Below are 19,458 nucleotides of genomic sequence, written 5' to 3'. Positions count from 1 at the left end.
AGAAATTATCCACAGGTCTGTAACAGGTTTAGGCAAAAAAATCATTCTTAATAAGAAACCCTGATATCAAATAAATATAGTCTATAAACAAGACTTTTTAAATAACCAGTTCTTCATGGGTTTTTTTTCCTCTTTTTTTTTTTTCTTCTTCATGACTTGGCATGTTCTTTTAGTGAAAAGTTGCCACTATGTCTTATTCAACCAATTAAAGTCTCTTGTCCAATATGTGCTTTATCCATGCATTCTTCTTCTCTAAAAGTCCATCATCCCTACACATATTCTGATATAGTGGCAATGAAAGTAAAAGAAAATTAGTCAATTTTGTTGTCAAATATTCAAATAAGTAGCCTAGTGGTAAGAATGCTAGCTAAAATTTTATTTAGAGACAGTACTCACTGACTAAATTACATCTTTCCTAAAGACATACATCAATATTAGCACTAATTCAAAACACACAGAGATACACTGTAAACTAGCAGAGCTATCTCTACATTTGTATATGTGCCAACAGGAATCTTGGAAATTGTCCCATCTTTTAAAAAACTGTCTTGACTTCACATTCTTCTAGTGCATTCCCCTGCTTCAGTATAACAAAACTCGTCTCCAATTCTTCTTCCACTTTCGCCAGATCCCCGAACAACCCACTGAAATGGCCTATACCACTGTTATTGTTAAATCCCATAATCAGTTTTTACTCCTCATCTCATTTGACATATCAGCAGGATAACTCCCTCTTCCCTGAAATACAATACTTTCTTCACTTGGCTACTAAGACAACACACTCTCCTGACTCCCTTTCACCTTATCACTAGTCTCTCCTTCTCAGTCTCCTTTTCTGGTTCCTCCTCATTTCCCCAGTCTCAGTCCCTGGTCTGTACTTCCTCACTTTCCACACTCACTCTTTTGATTATCTCCACACAGGTTCATAGTTTTAAATACCATCCACATGATAACAACACCCAAGTTTATATCTCCGACTTACACTCCTCTCCTGAACTCTAGATGTATACCTCCAACTATTTGATATCTCAGTTGGATGTCTAGAAGGTATCTCAAATTGAACATGTCTAAATGTTCCTCCCCTCTTCCCCATATCAATAAATGGCAACTCTGTCAACTGCTCAGGCAGGAACAAGGCAAGGATGTCCTCTCTTAACACTTATTTTCAAAATCATACTGGAAGCACTAGCTAATGTAATAAGAAAAGGAAATAAAAGGAATACAGAATGGGAAGGAAGAATTAAAACTGTCTTTCTTCACAGACGGCATGGTCATCTGTGTAAAAATCTGAAAGAATCAACCAAAAAAACTCCCAGAACTATAGCAAGGTTGCATGATGCAAAGTTAATATACAAAAGTCAGTCACTTCCCTATATAACAGCAATGAATAAGTGAAGTTAAAAATTAAAACACAGGGCTTCCCTGGTGGCGCAGTGGTTGAGAGTCCACCTGCTGATGCAGGGGACGCAGGTTTGTGCCCCGGTCCGGGAGGATCCCACATGCCGCAGAGCAGCTGGGCCCGTGAGCCATGGCCGCTGGGCCTGCGCGTCCAGAGCCTGTGCTCTGTGGCGGGAGAGGCTGCAGCAGTGAGAGGCCCGCGTACCACAAAAAAAAAAAAAAAAAATTAAAACACATTACCATTTACATCAGCACCCAAAAAAATGAAATACTTAGGTATAAATCTCACAAAATATATACAAGATCTGAATGAGGAAAACCACAAAACTCTGATGAAAGATATCAAAGAACTAAATTAATGGAGAAATAGTCATTGTTCATGGATAGGAAGACTCAATATTGTGAAGGTGTCAGTTCTTCTCAACCTGATCTACAGATTCAATACAATCTCAATCAAAATCCCAGCAAGTTATTCTGTGGATGCTGACAAACTGATTCTAAGGTTTATATGTTGAGGCAAAAGACCCAGAATAGCCAGCATAATACTGAAGGAGAAGAACAAAGTCGGAGGACTGACACAATCCAACTTTAAGACTTACCATAAAGCTACAGTAACCAAGACAATGTGGTACTGGTAAAAGAACAAATAGATCAATGGAACAAAACAGGGAGCCCAGAAACAGATCCACATAAATATAGTCACTAATCTTTGATGAAGGAGAAAAGGCAATACAATGGAGCAAAGACAGTCTTTTCAACAAATGGTGCTGGAACAACTGGACATACACATGCAAAAAAATTAACCTAGACACATACCTTCTACCTTTCTAAAAAATTAACTCCAAATGAATCACAGACCTAAATGTAAAACGTAAAACTAACTCCAGAAAATTACATAGGAGAAAATCTAGATGACCTAGGGTATGGAGATGACTTTTTGGATACAACACGAAAGCATAATCCATGAAAAATTGATAAGCTGTACTTCATTAAAATTAAAAACTTATGCTCTGCAAAAGACAACAGCAAGAGAGTCAGCAGACAAGCCAGAGACTGGGAGAAAATATCTGCGAAAGACCCATTTGACGAAGGACGGTTATCCAAAATATACAAAGAACTCTTAAAACTCAACAATAAGGAAACTCAGTTAAAAAATGGGCCAAAGCCTAGACAGACACGTCACCAAAGAATGTATACAGATGGAAAGGATGGAAGCATATGAAAACATGTTCAACATCACATCGTTAGGTAAACGCAAATTATGAGACAGCATTATACACCTATTAGAATGGCCAAAATCCAGAATACAGATGACACCAAATACTGCCAAGGATATGTAACAACAGAACTCCCATTCATTGTTGGTGGGAATGCAAAATAGTACAGCCATTTTAGAAGAGAGTTTGGCAGTTTCTCACAAAACTAAACATACTCTTAACCACAGGATCCAGTGATCACAATCCTTGGTATTTACCCAAATGAATAAAAAACATATCCATACGAAAACCCGCACATGGATGTTTATGAAGCCTTATTCATAGTTGCCAAAACTTGGGAGCAACCAAGATGTCCTTCAATAGGTGAGTGGATAAATATAACCGTGGTACTTCCAGACAATGGAATATTCTTCATTGCTAAAAAGAAATGAGTTATCGAGCCATAAAAACACAAGAAGGAAACTAAAATGCATATTACTAAGTGAAAGGAATCAACCTGAAAAGATTATATACTGTATGACTCCAACTATATAACATTCTGGAAAAGGCAAAACTATGAAGACAGTAAAAAGATCAGTGGTTGCCACGGGTGAGGCAGGGAGGGAGGGATCAATAAGCAGAGCACAGAGGATTTTTAAAACACGGAAACTATTCTGTACTTTACTATAATGGTGAATATATGTCCTTATATATTTGTTTAAACCCACAAAATGTACAACACCAAGAGTGAACCCTAATGTAAGCTACAGACTTGGGTGACAATGCTGTGTCATTGCAGGTTCGTCAGCTTTAACAACATGCCTCTCTAGTGTGAGATGGTTATAGTGAGGGAGGCTGTGGGGAGCAGGGGGATATGGGAACTCTCTGTACTTTCCCGTCAATCCTGCTGTGAACCTAAAACTGCTCTACAAAGTGAAGTTTATAAGTTTTTTTTGAAGTAAAGGATGATGTCTGCAACTTACTCTCAAATAGTCTAGAAAAAAAAAGTAACAAAGCAAATGGGCAAAATGTAAATTAGTGAACCTTAATGAAGAATATGTGAAAACTTATTTAACTCTATTACTTGCGACTTTTTTGCAAGTATAAAATATTTTCAAAATAAATAAAAAATGAAACTCGCCAACGGCTTCCCATCTCACTCATTAAACGACAAAGCCCTTACAATGAATTGTAAGAAGGTTCTACTCCTGGCACACAGGACTCTTTGTTATTCCCTGCCAGGCATGTTCCCTCTCAGAAATTAGCGATTCCCTGTTTGCTTGGTAAACTCTTCTACAAAATTTCCACATGGCTTACTCCCTCACTTCCTCAAGTCTTTGCTTAAACATCACCATCTCTGAGGTCTTCACTGACCACACTATTCAAAATTCCAACCTTGGGACTTCCCTGGTGGTCCAATGGTTAAGACGTCACCTTCTAATGCCAGGTGGCGGTGCGGGGGGGGGGGGGGGTTCAACCCCTGGTCGAGGAGCTAAGATCCCACACACCTCACCACCAAAAATCCAAAACATAAAACAGAAGCAATATTGTAACAAATTCAAAGACTTTAAAAATGGTCCACATCAAAAAAAAAATCTAAAAAAAAACACAAAAATTCCAACCTCCTCCCCTATTCCTTATGTTTTCATATGCTTTAAATTTTTGTTTATTTGATTCACTGTTATACAAGTACCTATTAATTACTTGTTGAAGAATAAACTGAAAGTATGTTAAACCATGGTGAGTCAGATATCTAGTTCTTCAGGTTTATAACCACTTACCAATTGATTTTGTAATGACTATTTTTGGTGGGGAGGTGTGGATGTTAGTAACACTCTAGTAAGTTGAAAAGGAGAAGGAAGTGTGCAGGTATAGAACAGTTATGGGCTATTATTTCAAGGAATTTGCCTAAGAAAATAAATTGAGACTACAGATAACTAGAGGTAAAACACAAAGGAGGGTTTTTGTTTGTTTGTTTTTAATAGGTAAGACATGAGTTTGTTTAAATGCAGACAGTAAGGAGTCAGCAGAGAGATGTGAAAGATAAGGAACACTAATAGAGTAACTAATAAAAACTAGTAAGGGATGAGAACCAGAACACAAGTGGAGAACCAGAAGTAAAGAGAAAGCATGAGCTGCAACTGTAATCAAGTTGGTAAGTGATGTTAAGAGTTGAGGACATCCTCGTCTGTTATCTCCCCTCTTTGCTGTGTAACTGAAAGAGAGGTCACCTGTTAAGCGGGAAGAAAGAAGGAATGAAGTTTCCGAGATCTGAAGCCAATAGAGAGTAGTAGAAATGGCCACTGAGAGAATGCAAGTGACAGCTAACTAGCAAAAAGGAAACGATAGTTTAGTTCAGCTTTTAGAGCTAAGAAAGTGTATAACAATCAATCCCCTCCATTTTATGTCTGTTCTTCTCATTACTATAAAAAAGAAAAACCAGACACAGAACAGTGTTTTCATTTGGCAGTTTACCTATTTCGAGCAGGAGATTTCCCAGCGTCCTCTTGAACAGATACAAGTCTTGTTGAAAGAGCATTATTTGAGGAGTCTGGATGAATCAAACTATAAAGAAAATAAGAAAATACTGAGATGATTTAAGAGAGTTACAGGCAAATCCAATTTCAATAAAATGCTTTAACATTTAAAAGCAGGTTGTTTTTCTGCAATGATCAGCTTATGGGTCATTTTTGTTCTCTTCTTTTAGTTGAAGTGGAAATAGGATGGTTTTTGTCTTAAGGATATCAAATACCAAAAAAGCGATAAAGAGAGTTATATTAAGTATAATGGGTGTCAATAAAATAATAAAATTGGCTGGATGAGTGACTTGTAGAACTCCTTCTCACATCACATATACAAAATTGAAGTGCTTTGAGGGGGGCCGGAATCCTGAGTTCAAATATGTTATTCTCAGTCCCCATAACTAGGTGGAATAGCACTGCAGAGTCACACAAACCTAGGTCCAAGTGCAAGCTCTACCTCTTACTAGTTGTGTGACCTTGGGCACGTTACTTAATCTCTCTGAACTTCAGCACCCACATCTGTCAAAAGGAGAAAGTAGTGCCTACCACAGAGATATGATGGCTAAAAGAGAATGAACATTAAACTATTAGCACAGAACCTAAAGTTATTCTGCCTTTGACATCTATCCAGCATCTCCCAGGAAGCTTTCAAACCTGGTTTGTTTTATTAAATCACACTTGCCAATTCTGGGCTCACACAACAGGGCCAGGCATCCACATGGCATTGCTTACTGAAGTAAATGAAGAATCCCTCTCCTTTCTTTCTTGTTCATTAAATGCAGAGTCAATCTTTAAAACTTATAAAATATATGTAAGGTATAAAGAATCAGGATGCCACAAACACCAATGCACCCATGGAGCAATTTAAGAAAAAGAACATTACCATCGACTTTGAAGTGCTTGTTCCCCTGACCCAATCCCATTCCCTTCCCTGCCCTCAATGAAACTACTGTTGTAAATTTTATATTTATCATTCTCCTCCTTTTCTTTAAGTTTACCATGTTTGTATCCCTAGACAGTGTATTCATTTGTATATTTTTGAACTTTCTATAAATAATCACTGGCTATATCATATGTGACTTTCTTTTCTCCTCCACATTATATCCCCGAGATTCATACATGTTGAATGTAGGTATAATTCATTCATTTTTTACTTTTGTCTAAATTCATTGCTTACCTATTAATTCCTCACTCCATTAAGAGGTAACTGAGAAAATAACAGAAAGATGCTACTTAAAACTTCAAGCACTCTGACGTGGCCATATTTGGTACGATGCATGAGAAAATTATTTAGCTAACGAAAAACAACCAGAAACTGATGAATCTAGGATTCTAATTCAAACAGTTCCAGGTAAAGAAAGAGTAACATCCTCCACAACCAGACAGTGTAGCATATTTAGACATACAAGAAGAGATGAAATGTTCCTCAGGAAGGAAAAAAATCTAATTTCATTTGCAAATATTATGAACTCAAATCTTATGAGCATCCTCCTTCTCAAAGAAGGCTACGTTAGAAATTATTAATGGAAATAACTTCTGTTGTTTATTCAACAAATATTATCAGGATCATATATACGCCACACACTGTTCTTGGTGCCAGGTGTAGAAGAGCAAACAAGAAAAAGTCTCTCCTCTTGTGGAGCTAACATTCTAATTAGTCAACATTATCACTATCCATAAACATCTTCTGTGATCCTTCCTAAGGCAAGCTGAGAAAAAAGGAGAAAACGGTGTATTTTCAGGAAACAATTCAAAGAAGTTAAATGTTAACTTAAAGCACCCTTAGGTCACAAGACTATCAGTATTTATCAAATATAAATAAAATTACATGTAAGTGACAGTACCTTTGCCAGGCAAAATCATCCTCTAAAAATATGTTGCGGCTGGCTTTTCTACTCCCTACAGGTGTTCGGGGTTCACTCGGATCAAGTACAGACACAGAGGAAGGAGAATCTGAAAGAGCATTCAAGTCTTCACCAATGGAATTACTGTCTGTGGAATGAGCATAACTTAAGGCTATTTTTCTACAGTATGTACAGGCTCGGAGGTCCCCTAGGAGGAAAAAAAAAAAAGAAAATTAAGTAAAAGATAACTAACATATTACTTACCAGAACACATTAAACCCTTGGGTTACTAGTTAATCTAATAACAGGAACCATCCTCAAGTAAAGACTACCAAAAAAGACATCTTTTAAAAGTAAAGTAACTTTGTTAGCTCTGTTATATATTTTAAAAACCATCATTATGCAAAATCCATCGAGGTATCCAAATTATCTCAAATATTTATAACAAGAAAATATGACTCAAGGTACTAGAAAACTCTGCTAAAAGAATATTCCTCAAGGTTCTAAAAATGAAGTAAGGGATCTATCAGAGACAGAATGTTCAAGAAAAAAAATTTTTTTAATTGAGTATATAAACCAATACAAATAGAAGTAACACTTTTTCCCTAAATACAAGTAAGGAGGAAAATGTTATTTAGCTATCTATATGAAGCCATGAAGAGTGGTCTCCACAAGGGGGCACAGTTTTAAAAACAAACTAACAAAATTGGCTTACAAGCAATATGAAATATAGGGGGGGAAGTATAAAGGAAATTCTTATAGTGAAAGTAAGGGTGGAAATGAAATATTCTTGGGAAGACAAACAATAAGGCTATTTAATAATTTTAAATGCATCTTTTTTCAGGATGCAGTCCTGCCCAAATGTAAGTTTTCATTTCTACCCTTTTTCTGTTACAATTTTTGTGTGATTCTATAACAATTTAGTGTACTAAAAAAGGAGGTAAGATAATTAAACTTTACTAATAACATGTTACGTAACAATTCTACCATAATTCTTTTTACCATTAACATTTAGAGAACTGAAATGACATGAACAAAAGACTTCTGAAAGTCAACTGTACTGTGTTTTTACCATAATTACTACCAAGTACAATAAAGGGTCTTTTATTTCTCATTTTAAGAAAACTATTACATAGTACTCAGCTTTATTAAATTATGCATGTATTTTAAGCAAAGTTACATATCACTTGTTGTGTTACTCATTTTTAACACCATGATTCAACAGATGAATCTAAAGAACGATATCTCCAATCAAGAGCCCCCAAAAAAAAATTGAATTCCAGTCCAGGATAAATGAGAGTGCTAGGACATACTACCACCGGCTGACCAAAGTAGAATTGTAGTAAGGAGATGAAATTACCTCCTGCAGAAAGGTTCTTAAGTTGCCATAACAAAGGCTTGGTTCTTACACTGTAAAGGAAATCTCCCTTCATCGTTCAGCTGTTAGAATGAAAATGATCAGATCAATAAAGGGAGCCAACCCAGACCAGAAAAGTTCTCATTTCCTGAAGAATCCTCACCAGCAAGGGCCTACTGAGCGCATGCCTAAATTAAAGGATGTGGTAAAAAGGTCGATGAGATACAGCCCTGCCATCAAAGAACTCAGTCCACTGGGGACAAGAGACACATATAATCAGAAAGTTGCACAGCAGATACAGAGATAGCACTGCTACACCACTATAACTTAACATTCATTGATCTGTTTCTATGTGCCTAGGTATTCTAGGTATTTATTCGCAGCCTGGATATACAATTGTGCCCAGAATTCATTGTCCCATCTGCAACGGTTAATTTTATGTGTCAACTTGGCAAGACTGATTATTTGGTCCAACAATGGTCTAGTTGTTACTGTGAAGGGTTTTTTTTTAAGACATGATTAATATTTACCATCTGCTGACTTTAACCAGATTACCCTCCATAATGTGGATGGATCTCATCCAATCATTTGAAGGCCTTATGATCAAAGACTGAGGATTCTTAAAAAAAGGAAAAAATTCTGTCTCAAGTCTTATTTATTTATTTATTTTTGGCTGCGTTGGGTCTTCGTTGCTGTGCACGGGCTTTCTCTAGTTGTGGCGAGCAGGGGCTACTCTTTGTTGCGGTGCACGGGCTTCTCGTTGCGGTGGCTTCTCTTGTTGCGGAGCACGGGCTCTAGGCACGTGGGCTTCAGTAGCTGTGGCGCGCAGGCTCAGTAGTTGTGGCACACGGGCTTAGTTGCTCCATGGCATGTGGGACCTTCCCGGACCAGGGATCGAACCCGTGTCCCCTGAACTGGCAAGAGGATTCTTAACCACTGCGCCACCAGGGAAGTCCTGTCTCGAGTCTTTAAGACAGAAATTCTGCCTGAGTTTCCAGCCCGCTGGCCTATCCTAAGAATTTCAGACTTGCCAGCTCCCTTAATCACTTGAGCCAGTTCCTTAAAATAAATCTTTCTTTCTATATAAATGTGTGTGTGCTGGGGGGGTGGCGGGGAGGGGCATAAATACCCTATTAGTTCTGTTTCTCTGGAGAACCCTAATACAAATTTTGGTACCAAGAGAAGTTCTAGAGCAACAAAATCTTAAGGTTGAATTTTCTGAATTCGTTTTTGGGTTTCTGGAATTGGTTCTCTAATTAGATTTAAAGGCAATAAGGACTCTATTTCCAGTGGTAAAGAGAATGCTGATAGTCCACGGTGTGATGGGGCAACAGAGTCACGTAAGTATCACCTATGGATACTCCTAATCAAATACTTATAAGAGGCAAAGACCTGACTTACCATGTACTGCACATCTTAGAATTTTTGTCAAACTAATGAGTATGAGATTAGCTGCTCCTAATTGCACTGGACAAAAAGGGAAAAGAATGACATCAGGAATTCAGATTCCCAGCTCAAGAACTGTACAATGTACCTCGAAGTGTCTATGTCTTCCCTGAAAGAACCATACACAGCTGCAGAACTGAGACTGCTGAAAATCAAACCAAGAGTCTCATCATGCAAGTGATTGAACCACAACACACACTGAATCACTTAACCTTACGGTGTGTCTATTAAAGTTAGGGCATTGATTAGAAAGGAATGAAATCCTGAAAACTGGAAGGGGATATTTGGGGAAGCTGGGAACACTGAACTGCCAACTTCTACTTAGTCTTCTTTGCGAGTAGAAGTAGCCTTTCCACCCTGTCTGAGATTAACCCTGCTTTGCCTGAAAAATTCACAACGGCCTCCCATGAGTTAGCTGCCTTGCAAGACCCTGCTTATTCTCCTCAGGACCCACTCCCACTACCCTCTTTGCTTCTAGGCCTATAATAAGACTCAGGTCCCCTGAAAGGAGAGTTATAAAGTGTGACCCATGAGGAAGTACACTACACTCCAAAAGAACTACATGATTTTTCCAATTTAGACAAACAGAAATCCAGGGAATATGTGTGGGAATGGCTACCAAGGGTATAGAATAATACTGGAAAGAACATAAAGTCAGATCAAACTGGATCTATTGATATGGACCCACTAAGCAGAGATTCTGGATTTAATGTTATAGCTCAAGGTGTTCAAAGGGGCTCTAACAGTCTGGTTAATTGGTTGGTTGGCTAAAACATGGACCAAAAGTGTCCTATACTAAATGAAGTTGAAATGCCAGAATTACCCTGGAATGCTATAAAGGAAGGGATCCAAAAGCTTAGGGAGACTGTTAAGAGCAGATTTACCAAGTAAGATCTGCTCGCTTGCCCCAGGAGGATCCAGGGGACATACCTTTCACCATGACTATGAGAAAAAAAATTTGTGAGGGGAGCCCCAGCATCCCTGTAGAGCTTTGCAGTCACCCATTATAGTGGGAACTGCTGGTGCTAAACTGGGAAATCTAAATGCACTGGGGACCACTGGATCCCAGGTTGGCAGGGGCAGAGTGGTGGCATTTAATCGACAAAGACAAGGTAGGCATGTTACCAGAAGAGACATCAGAGTCAAAGCTGTAAGCAGAATAGTGTAACATATACAGAGATCTATGACACATCTGATCATGGTGTTCCTAAAAGTAAATGGGCAGTCTTCTAAACTCTTACTGGATTTGTATAAGAAAAAGAGTTCTAGATCAAGTGAACAAAACTCAAACTTGAATCAAAAAGAGTCATGACCCCTCAACCAATTCTCAGACTTAAGCCATTTACAGACCCAGAATTCCTTGAATGAAGGGAGGCTGCGTCACCTTGAGGAAGGGCCCCACTACACTGCCAAAAAATGTATACTGTTTATCTTCCTAAAAGGCTTCCCCAAAGGACCTAGAGCCTTTCACCAGAGTGACAGTGCCTTGAGAAAAAGGTAATAGTCAAACTTTTAGGAGATGACTGGACTTTGGCACTGAATTAACACTAATTCCAAGAGGCACAAAATGTTACTATGGTTTTAAGTCAGATCAGGGGCTTATAGAGGTCAGGTGATCAACAGAGTTCCAGCTTAGGTCCATCTTACAGTGGGTTCAGTGAGTCCCCGAACCCATCTGTGGTTATCCCTCAGTTCTAGAATATATAACTGGAATAAACATACTCAGCAAATGACAAATCCCTACATTTGTTCCTGACCAGTGGAATGAGGGCTATTATGGTAGTTCTGGCCTCCAGAACTGTGAGACAACAAATTTGTTTGTCCTAACCCATTCAGTTTGTGGTATTTTGTTAAGAAAGCCCTAGGGAATCCATACACCAGCCATATTAACAAGATAGGATTTTATCCTATAGGTAATGAGAACTCTGAAAGGGTTTTATGCACGGGAATTTGACATGATCAAATTAGCATTTAATAGGATACTGACTAGAGTATGAAAAATGAATTCGAGATAGGGAAAAACTAAAGGTAAAAAAATCTTTTAAAAGCTGTAGCCATAATCTGGATGAAAGATAACTGGGGTCTGAACTCTGAAGCAGTTTAGGTTAAAAAAAAAATCTTTTTTTTTAAAGTGAGTAAGGCCAAAAGGAAGATCTACATGATAATAAAAATAACATGAGAGAGATACTAACAGTGTTCTCAGACTTCCCTGGTAGTTCAGTGGCTAAGACTCCGTGCTCCCAATGCAGGGGGCCTGGGTTCAATCCCTGGTCAGGGAGCTAGATTCCACGTGCTGCAACTAAGAGTTCACATGCCACAGCTAAAGATCCCACATGCCGCAACTAAAAGATTCCCACATGCTGCAACTAAAGACCCGGTGCAGCCAACATAAATAAATAAAAATTTTTTTTTAATTATACATACACACACACACACACACACACACACACATACTTTAACAAAACATAAGTGTTCCCTTTTTGGTAACTTCTGCCCACCTTCCACTTCCACTCCCTAATCACTACACACACCATTTAGTTTTTTTCTGCTTCAACAAATAATTTTAAATCTCTGTATTACTAAAATTTAGGGAAGAATATGAGTAAATGCAATTTGCTAAAGCACACTGTCATATAACTCAAGGGATATCTGTATTTTGTAAAATAAAAACTCTCATAGGGTTTCCCTGGTGGCACAGTGGTTGAGAGTCTGCCTGCCAATGCAGGGGACATGGGTTCGTGCCCCAGTCTGGGAAGATCCCACATGCCGTGGAGCGGCTGGGCCCGTGAGCCATGGCCACTGAGCCTGCGCGTCCGGAGCCTGTGCTCCGCAACGGGAGAGGCCACAGCAGTGAGAGGCCCGTGTACCGCAAAAAAAAAAAAAAACAAAAACAAAAAAAACTCTCATAATAATATAAATTAGTGATCACTCCAACCAACTTGTCTAATAAACATTAACGGGGCTTACCTGGTGGCACAGTGGTTAAGAATCTGCCTGTCAATGCAGAGGACACGGGTTCGAGCCCTGGCCCGGGAAGATCCCACATGCTGCGGAGCAACTAAGCCCATGCGCCACAACTACTGAGCTTGCGCTCTAGAGCCCACGAGCCACAACTACTGAGCCCACGTGCCACAACTACTGAAGCCTGCACGCCAAGAGCCCGTGCTCCACAATAAGAGAAGCCACGACAATGAGAAGCCTGTGCACCGCAACAAACAGTAGCCCCCACTTACTGCAACTAGAGAAAGCCCGCGCACAGCAACGAAAACCCAACATAGCCAAAAATAAATAAATAAATAAATTTATTTTTTAAAAAATTTAAAGAAAAAAACAACAACAAAAAAAACATTAACGGTCCCATGGTTTTTTGGTAGAATCTATGATACACTGTCTTTTACTCATGTTATTTATGAATATCCCCATCTACTTTATTATTTGACTATAAGGTCCTTAAAAACAAAGCCATGTCTCCCTCATGTTTGTGCACCCCATAATTCACACATGATGTCCAAAATTAAAAAATAACTTAACATGGGTCCTGTATTATAACTATCTTATTGTTATGATCTTTAAAAATTGTAAACGTGTCAATACAGCCCATTTACCTGTATAACCCATAAATTTTCCAGGGATTTCTTGATTGCAGCAACGACTGCAGAAAATCTGCCCACACAGTCGGCAGTGGTGTCTGCGTCTAAAAGTGGTAAATTTCTCATTACAGTCATAGCACTCTTTACACTGGCTATCTGGCATCCAATATTGCTTCAGGTCACTATCCTGTAACAATAAAAATGTGTGAAGACTTCTTGAAACTATTGATTATTAAAATGCAATGGCAAATGCAATGCTAATCAAAATCCTAGAAAATTTCTTTTGCAGAAATTAACAAGCTATTTCTAAAATTTATATGGGAACGCAAAAGGTCAAAATGACCAAGACAATCTTGAAGCAGAATAAACTGAAGGACGTATAATGTCAGCCATTAAGATTTATTCCAAAGCTACAGTAATTTTAGACAGTATTAGTGGGAGGAAAAAACGGAGCTGTGGAAGAAAAAGGAGAGCCCTGGACATATATGGACTCACCCTCACACATATAAATGGATTTCTGACAAGATCTGTAATGCAGTCAGTGAAGGGTTGTCTTTAAAAAAAAATGGTGCTGGGATTTCCCCAGTGGTACAGTGGTTAAGACTCTGAGCTTCCGCTGCAGGGGGCACGGGTTCGATCCGTGGTCCAGGAACTAAGAACCCGCATGCCATGTGGCACAGCCAATAAATAAATAAATAAATAAATTTTAAAAATTTAAAAAATGATACTGGGTCCAACTGGACATCCATGGGGAAAAAAGTGAATCTTTATCCATATACTTCACACAAATAATAAAGCTTCTTAAAGAAACCATGGGAGAATATTTACTACCCCGGGCTAGAAAAACATTTCTTAAACAGAACACAAAAAGCACAATCCATAAAATGAAAAAAATTGATAAACTAAAATTAGGAACTTATGAGTAAAAAATATGGTGTCCACAGGTGAAGTTAGTATTAACTGAACTTTCTTTCAAGTGGCATTGTACCATTTTTAGTGAGTACCACATGGTCCCCAGGTAAGTGCTTAATAAGTAATCTTCTAAAGCCTCTAGACAGTACCTGGCTCTTCCCCTCCATGATTTCCTTGAGGCGTTTTAATACTGTGCTGAGGCTTCGGAGCTGAACAGCTGTACGAGGGTCATGACCTCCAAAGGCAGGTTCTGCCTTCCTTCTGGTATCTGAGTCAGATTTACAAAACAAAAAACAAAAAACACTACCTTAATAGTCTCTAGTATCAATGCAAAGTTCCTCTTATTTTTAGCATATATCAGTACTTACACTCTCCCAGCCAGTGACACAGACTGAGAGTTAAAACTAGCCTTTATAAGGGTAAGAGGCTGTTGAAAGTGTTTCTTATTACCATGTGAAACACTGCTTCACAAGCAAATGAGGGCTACCTGAGACAAACACTGTCTGTGACCACTGATGATTTTAAGGCCTGGATGGGAGCATCACTTAACATGGCCCAAAATTCATTAATGATTTCTTGGGCCCTTCGGTTCTGCTAGAAATTCCTGCGAGAAATTTAACAGAAGGAAAAGCAATGCTTGCGTGTTACCTAGCCCAGTCTCTACAGTCAAACAGGTCAGCGACAGGGTTGAACAGTTCAGTTCAGTCTGCAGACCACAAACCCAAAGGCTCGTGGAGTAGATCATCAGAAAGAAATTTAATAGCCAACCCCACAGAGTCTGACAGACTTCAGAACATCCAGGATGGTAATTTATCCACAAACTTCCCTTCACCGATGTCCAAGCAGACTTCTCTTCCCCAAAGAATTGCTAGAACCCCAATGCAACCCTCCCCTGCCACCTCCCTACTCCTACAGTTCCAAACTAGACGGGATCACTTGCTCTTGAAACAGCAATACTGAAGCCAGTCCTGTCAATAATAAAACACACCCATGTTCCAGCTTTGTGTCCACCAAAGCTGTCATGTATCATTTCCTTATTTTAGAGCAAGATTACAACTGAAGTTTCTACCTATTCCTGGCTCCAGCAGTTATTAAACCTAAGGATGAAGTAGAGGTGGCTTGACAAAAAGGATGAACATCCTTATTAGCTTAAACTCATTACCCTAATAACCTACGGTAAAGCAAGATGGAAAACAGCTCTCTCTATATCCTTCCCAAACTCACTTGTTTGCTAGATTAGATTTAGGTGTTCTTTGTTTTGGTTGAGTGGGAAAGAAAAGATTACAAAAAAATGTGAAGTTGGTATAAATTGACGAAGAATTTTCCAAGATATTAATTACGGAAATAATTATCTAAACAGCACCTATGTTAGAAAACTTTATTTCTATAAATAATATTTTAATTTCAGCAGATACCTCCTGTGTTATTACTAGAATAAAAATGTATGTGTATTAGAATGAGCAAATTGTTCTTGAGTCTCTGTGATAAACCAACTCTCCATGATTTACTAACTGAAAAAGGAGACAGATGAAGCTGTTAGAACAGTAAGGCTGTGCTCCCATGCACAGGCAACAATTAGTTGTGAAGCCCCTTGCATTTAGCCACTTAGGAGTATGAGAAAGTAAAAACAGCATCATCCACAGAAAAAGCAGGAGCAAGACTGTTCCTGGAACCAACAGATGATGGTTTCATCATGGATGAAGATGAAAGAAACATGAGAGAAAATCTGGTCTAGCACTCTGCCCTCAAGCAAATCATCTTAGTTGCTTCTCTTGTAAAATGAATATTAGAAAATTAAATAACTTCCCAAGGTCACAGAGCTAGTAGACTGTGGAATCACAGCCTTTTAGTAGGAAAAGATTGGTAAAACAGTCCCAGGCTTGTGAAACTCAAATGCCTCTAGAAGCTAAGGCAAAATCAAAGAATCAAGTGGACTTGATAAAAGATAGTAAGGAATGGTGGGGATTGCAGCAAACTAGACATTACAAGCTCCACCTAGTGATATTTAAATTAAAGTTTATCAAAACATCAAGCCAAGGTTTGGTAGGCTGTCAGTTTCTAACCGCTAAATGATTAGACTCTAGTCCAACTCCTCAATTTTATAAACAAATAAATCCTATGCTTGACTCAGTATAGGATTTAGTCAAAAGAGCTCCCTTAACAAAAATAGGAGTGTTGCCACGGGCCAGGTTCAAGAGCTAAGGAGAGTTTAAGGTTAAAAGTGGGGATGGTCTCTTCCTTCCATCCATTTGGAGTAAAGAGCTCATTTCTCTCTTCCTACCTTCTGATTCTTCCTTCCAAACAGCTGATATGACGCAGGCTGAGTCCCTTTGCCTTGGGAAACCTACAGAGGTGATATAGCCAGCTCCGCTCCAGTCCTTAGGGTGAAACTCTTCTTCTGCTTTGTTTCTCCTTCTCCTCTGACCCACCAGAAGAAGGTTCTGAGCCAAGTCTCAACTAGCAATAAAATATCCTTCTGCCAACAACCATTACCTGTGCCCGCCTACTTTTCACTCGAAGACCTCATGGGGAAGACTGGCCAGACAAGGCAGGATCTGACATTCACGGACACCTGATTTCCAATGCTACATCCTTTTCCCTCTCTTATGCCACCTCTCATTGCCTTTCTCCTGTCACCTTGAGTTGGGCAAACCACTGCACTGAGTTTAATAATCTAACAGAAATAAAACATAAAACAACTCACTTTATCTAGTCTGTGGATTCAGGCTGATCCCACTACAGCATGAAAATGAAGGACATGACCACGTAGCAGACCAGGATGGAGAACAAACAGGCAAGAGGAGCTCAGCTTATCCAGCCACAATGACAGCTTGCACCCCGACAAGGACAGAAGGCCAAGAGCAAGTGGCAGCCCGCTAATGGAACTGAGAGACTTCTGCAGCCAGAGGCATGCACATCACATTACACTGGCCACCCCAAGAACAGATGCAGCAGTCAGTCACAAAGCTGAAACTAACCTGTGGTCTCCTGGGGGTGTCGCAAACTGTCCTCTGCTGAAACCCAAGCAAGTAATTAATCAAAAAACAGTCAAAGAAAGCTCTGCCTTGTCTAAAGTTTAATGAAATGTTTAAGAACTCTTGTTTAGGTACCAACAGTTATCCAGGTAACAGTTTCATTAATTCTCAAGAGTACCTGACTATTCCAAATAGAAAAAAAGTTAAGTCAATAAACAACCTGCAAAACACAATGACTATGGGAAAAGTCTAATACACAGAGAGGAATGAAATGAGAACAGTGTCATACCTAACACTGAAGATCGCCGCTGGAGCTCCTCATTAAGCTGTTTTTTATAAGGTGTAGGTGATCTCACAGATTGTGTCCTTGAAGGGAGCTGGGGGCTGGTCCAACTTCCACTCAGAGATGGTTGCTCTCCCTGACCCCCTTCTCCTCTCTCTGCAGCAAACAAAAGCTTGGAATTATTGGAAAAACTAAGACTCAGAGTCCAGCAAAGAGAAGGAAATAGATGAGAAGTTTTTAGGAAAGAATGTGTACTTATATTACATGCCTAAGTAAACATTAGGGTTTTCTTAAAGAAAAAAGAGAGAGAAATTCAAAGAAGGTGGCAAAATTACATCCTTGGTATATGTGACCTTCAGTTTGTTTCACTTTTTTTTTTTTTAAATATTTATTTGGCTGAGCTGGGTCTTAGTTGCAGCATGTGGGATCTAGTTCCCTAACCAGGAATCAAACCCGGGCCCCCTGCACTGGGATCACAGAGTCTTAACCACTGGACCACCAGGGAAGTCCCTGTTTTACTTTTCATGAGAAATTTCTTGAGCATATTTAAGGAAACAGAATGCAAGCTCTACACAAAGGCAGTGATTTTTTTGTTGTTCTGCTTTATTTATGGGATAGATTCCTTGTACTATTAAAATAGTGCCCAGTGGATAGTAGGTGCTCAATAAACATATGCTAAATAAAAAAACTACTGTCATTTAATGGCTAAATGTAACGTATCCTAGACAGGATCCTGGAACAGAAAAAGGACATTAGGTAAAAACTGAAGAAATATGAATAAAATACTTACTTCAGTTACTAATAATGAATCAATAATAGTTCATTAATTGTAATAAATGTACTCTACCAATGTAAGATGTTAATAACACAGGAAACTGGGTGTAAGGGTATATAAAAACTTCCTGTATTATTTTCCTAATTTTTCCATAAATCCAAAACTATTCTAAAGAATAAGATTGTTGTGGTTTCTTTAAAAAAAAAAAGATTATTGTCTTCAAAATGGACTAACAGGTTTTACAGAGCTTTCAACATGACTGTTAATAAAAGTCAGTTAATACTATTAAAATTTCTACTGAGTTAATTAAACTATTAACCCCCAAATCCGTTACAACTAGAGGGATTACTTTCTAACACATTTCAAACAATACAGCTAAATATAAAGCAAAAGATGTAGGCCATGTTTTTTTTTTAATTCTTCTAACAAGTAAAAAATATATTACTTAAAAAGAGCTCATTTGAAAAATATCTTTTCATTTGGTGTCATTAAATGTATACCTTAACAGGTCAACAACAAGCCTGCTGACAGCTTTCAATTTTTGAAAAATATGAACCCTTCCTGCCATGTGCTGGTCCTTTAGTTTCATTGCTTTAATTAAAATCTTTTGGGGGCTTCCCTGGTGGTGCGGTGGTTGAGAGTCCGCCTGTAGATGCAGGGGACACGGGTTTGTGCCCCAGTCCGGGAAGATCCCACATGCTGCGGAGTGGCTGGGCCCATGAGCCATGGCTGCTGAGCCTGCGTGTCCGGAGCCTGTGCTCCTCAACGGGAGAGGCCACAACAATGAGAGGTCCACATACTGCAAAAAATAAAAATTTTTTGGCTATTAACCCCTAAAAGAGAAAAGTCCATTCTATGAACTTAAGAAAACTGAGATATATTAAGAAAGGAAAAGAAAAAGAATGCTAACTTCTCTTTAAAAAGAGACCTCCTTGTAATATTTAGTTTTCAATTCTGATCTTCAGTTGCCAATAATTAATAAGATTAAAGTGAAAATTCTAGCTTTCTCTTCTTATGCAGTTAACTCCAGTGACCTATGATTATAAAGCTACCTCCTTGTTAATATTTCACTTTCTTGCAAAGACACAGCATGAAAGTTGAACAAGAGAATTTCAGAGAATCAAGATGGTAGGGCCTCTGATCTTTAAGAATAAGTCTTA

General features: G+C 38.7%; 1 protein-coding gene across 13 annotated transcripts in view; it reads right to left on the bottom strand.

Moving 5' to 3' along the window:
* PIKFYVE (phosphoinositide kinase, FYVE-type zinc finger containing) overlaps positions 1 to 19,458 on the bottom strand; it is a 76,514-nt gene that overhangs the window by 53,056 nt on the left and 4,000 nt on the right. For 7 of the 13 annotated variants that reach the window (XM_049712097.1, XM_033428725.2, XM_033428728.2 and 4 more), the window contains exons 3-8: positions 17,530 to 17,679; positions 17,244 to 17,279; positions 14,415 to 14,533; positions 13,369 to 13,540; positions 6,961 to 7,168; positions 5,070 to 5,159 (exon numbers count right to left, since the gene is read on the bottom strand). In XM_049712097.1, the coding sequence (XP_049568054.1) occupies positions 5,070 to 5,159; positions 6,961 to 7,168; positions 13,369 to 13,540; positions 14,415 to 14,533; positions 17,244 to 17,279; positions 17,530 to 17,679 (775 nt within the window). Of the gene's footprint in view, positions 1 to 5,069; positions 5,160 to 6,960; positions 7,169 to 13,368; positions 13,541 to 14,414; positions 14,534 to 17,243; positions 17,280 to 17,529; positions 17,680 to 18,798; positions 19,098 to 19,458 lie in introns of all 13 variants that reach the window. The other 6 variants (XM_033428781.2, XM_049712092.1, XM_049712095.1 and 3 more) reach the window with 3 other exon arrangements.

The sequence above is a fragment of the Orcinus orca genome, chromosome 7 (genome assembly GCF_937001465.1).
Source record: "Orcinus orca chromosome 7, mOrcOrc1.1, whole genome shotgun sequence".
In the NCBI taxonomy this organism is placed as follows: domain Eukaryota; kingdom Metazoa; phylum Chordata; class Mammalia; order Artiodactyla; family Delphinidae; genus Orcinus; species Orcinus orca.
This window is presented reverse-complemented; position numbering and strand designations above follow the sequence as displayed.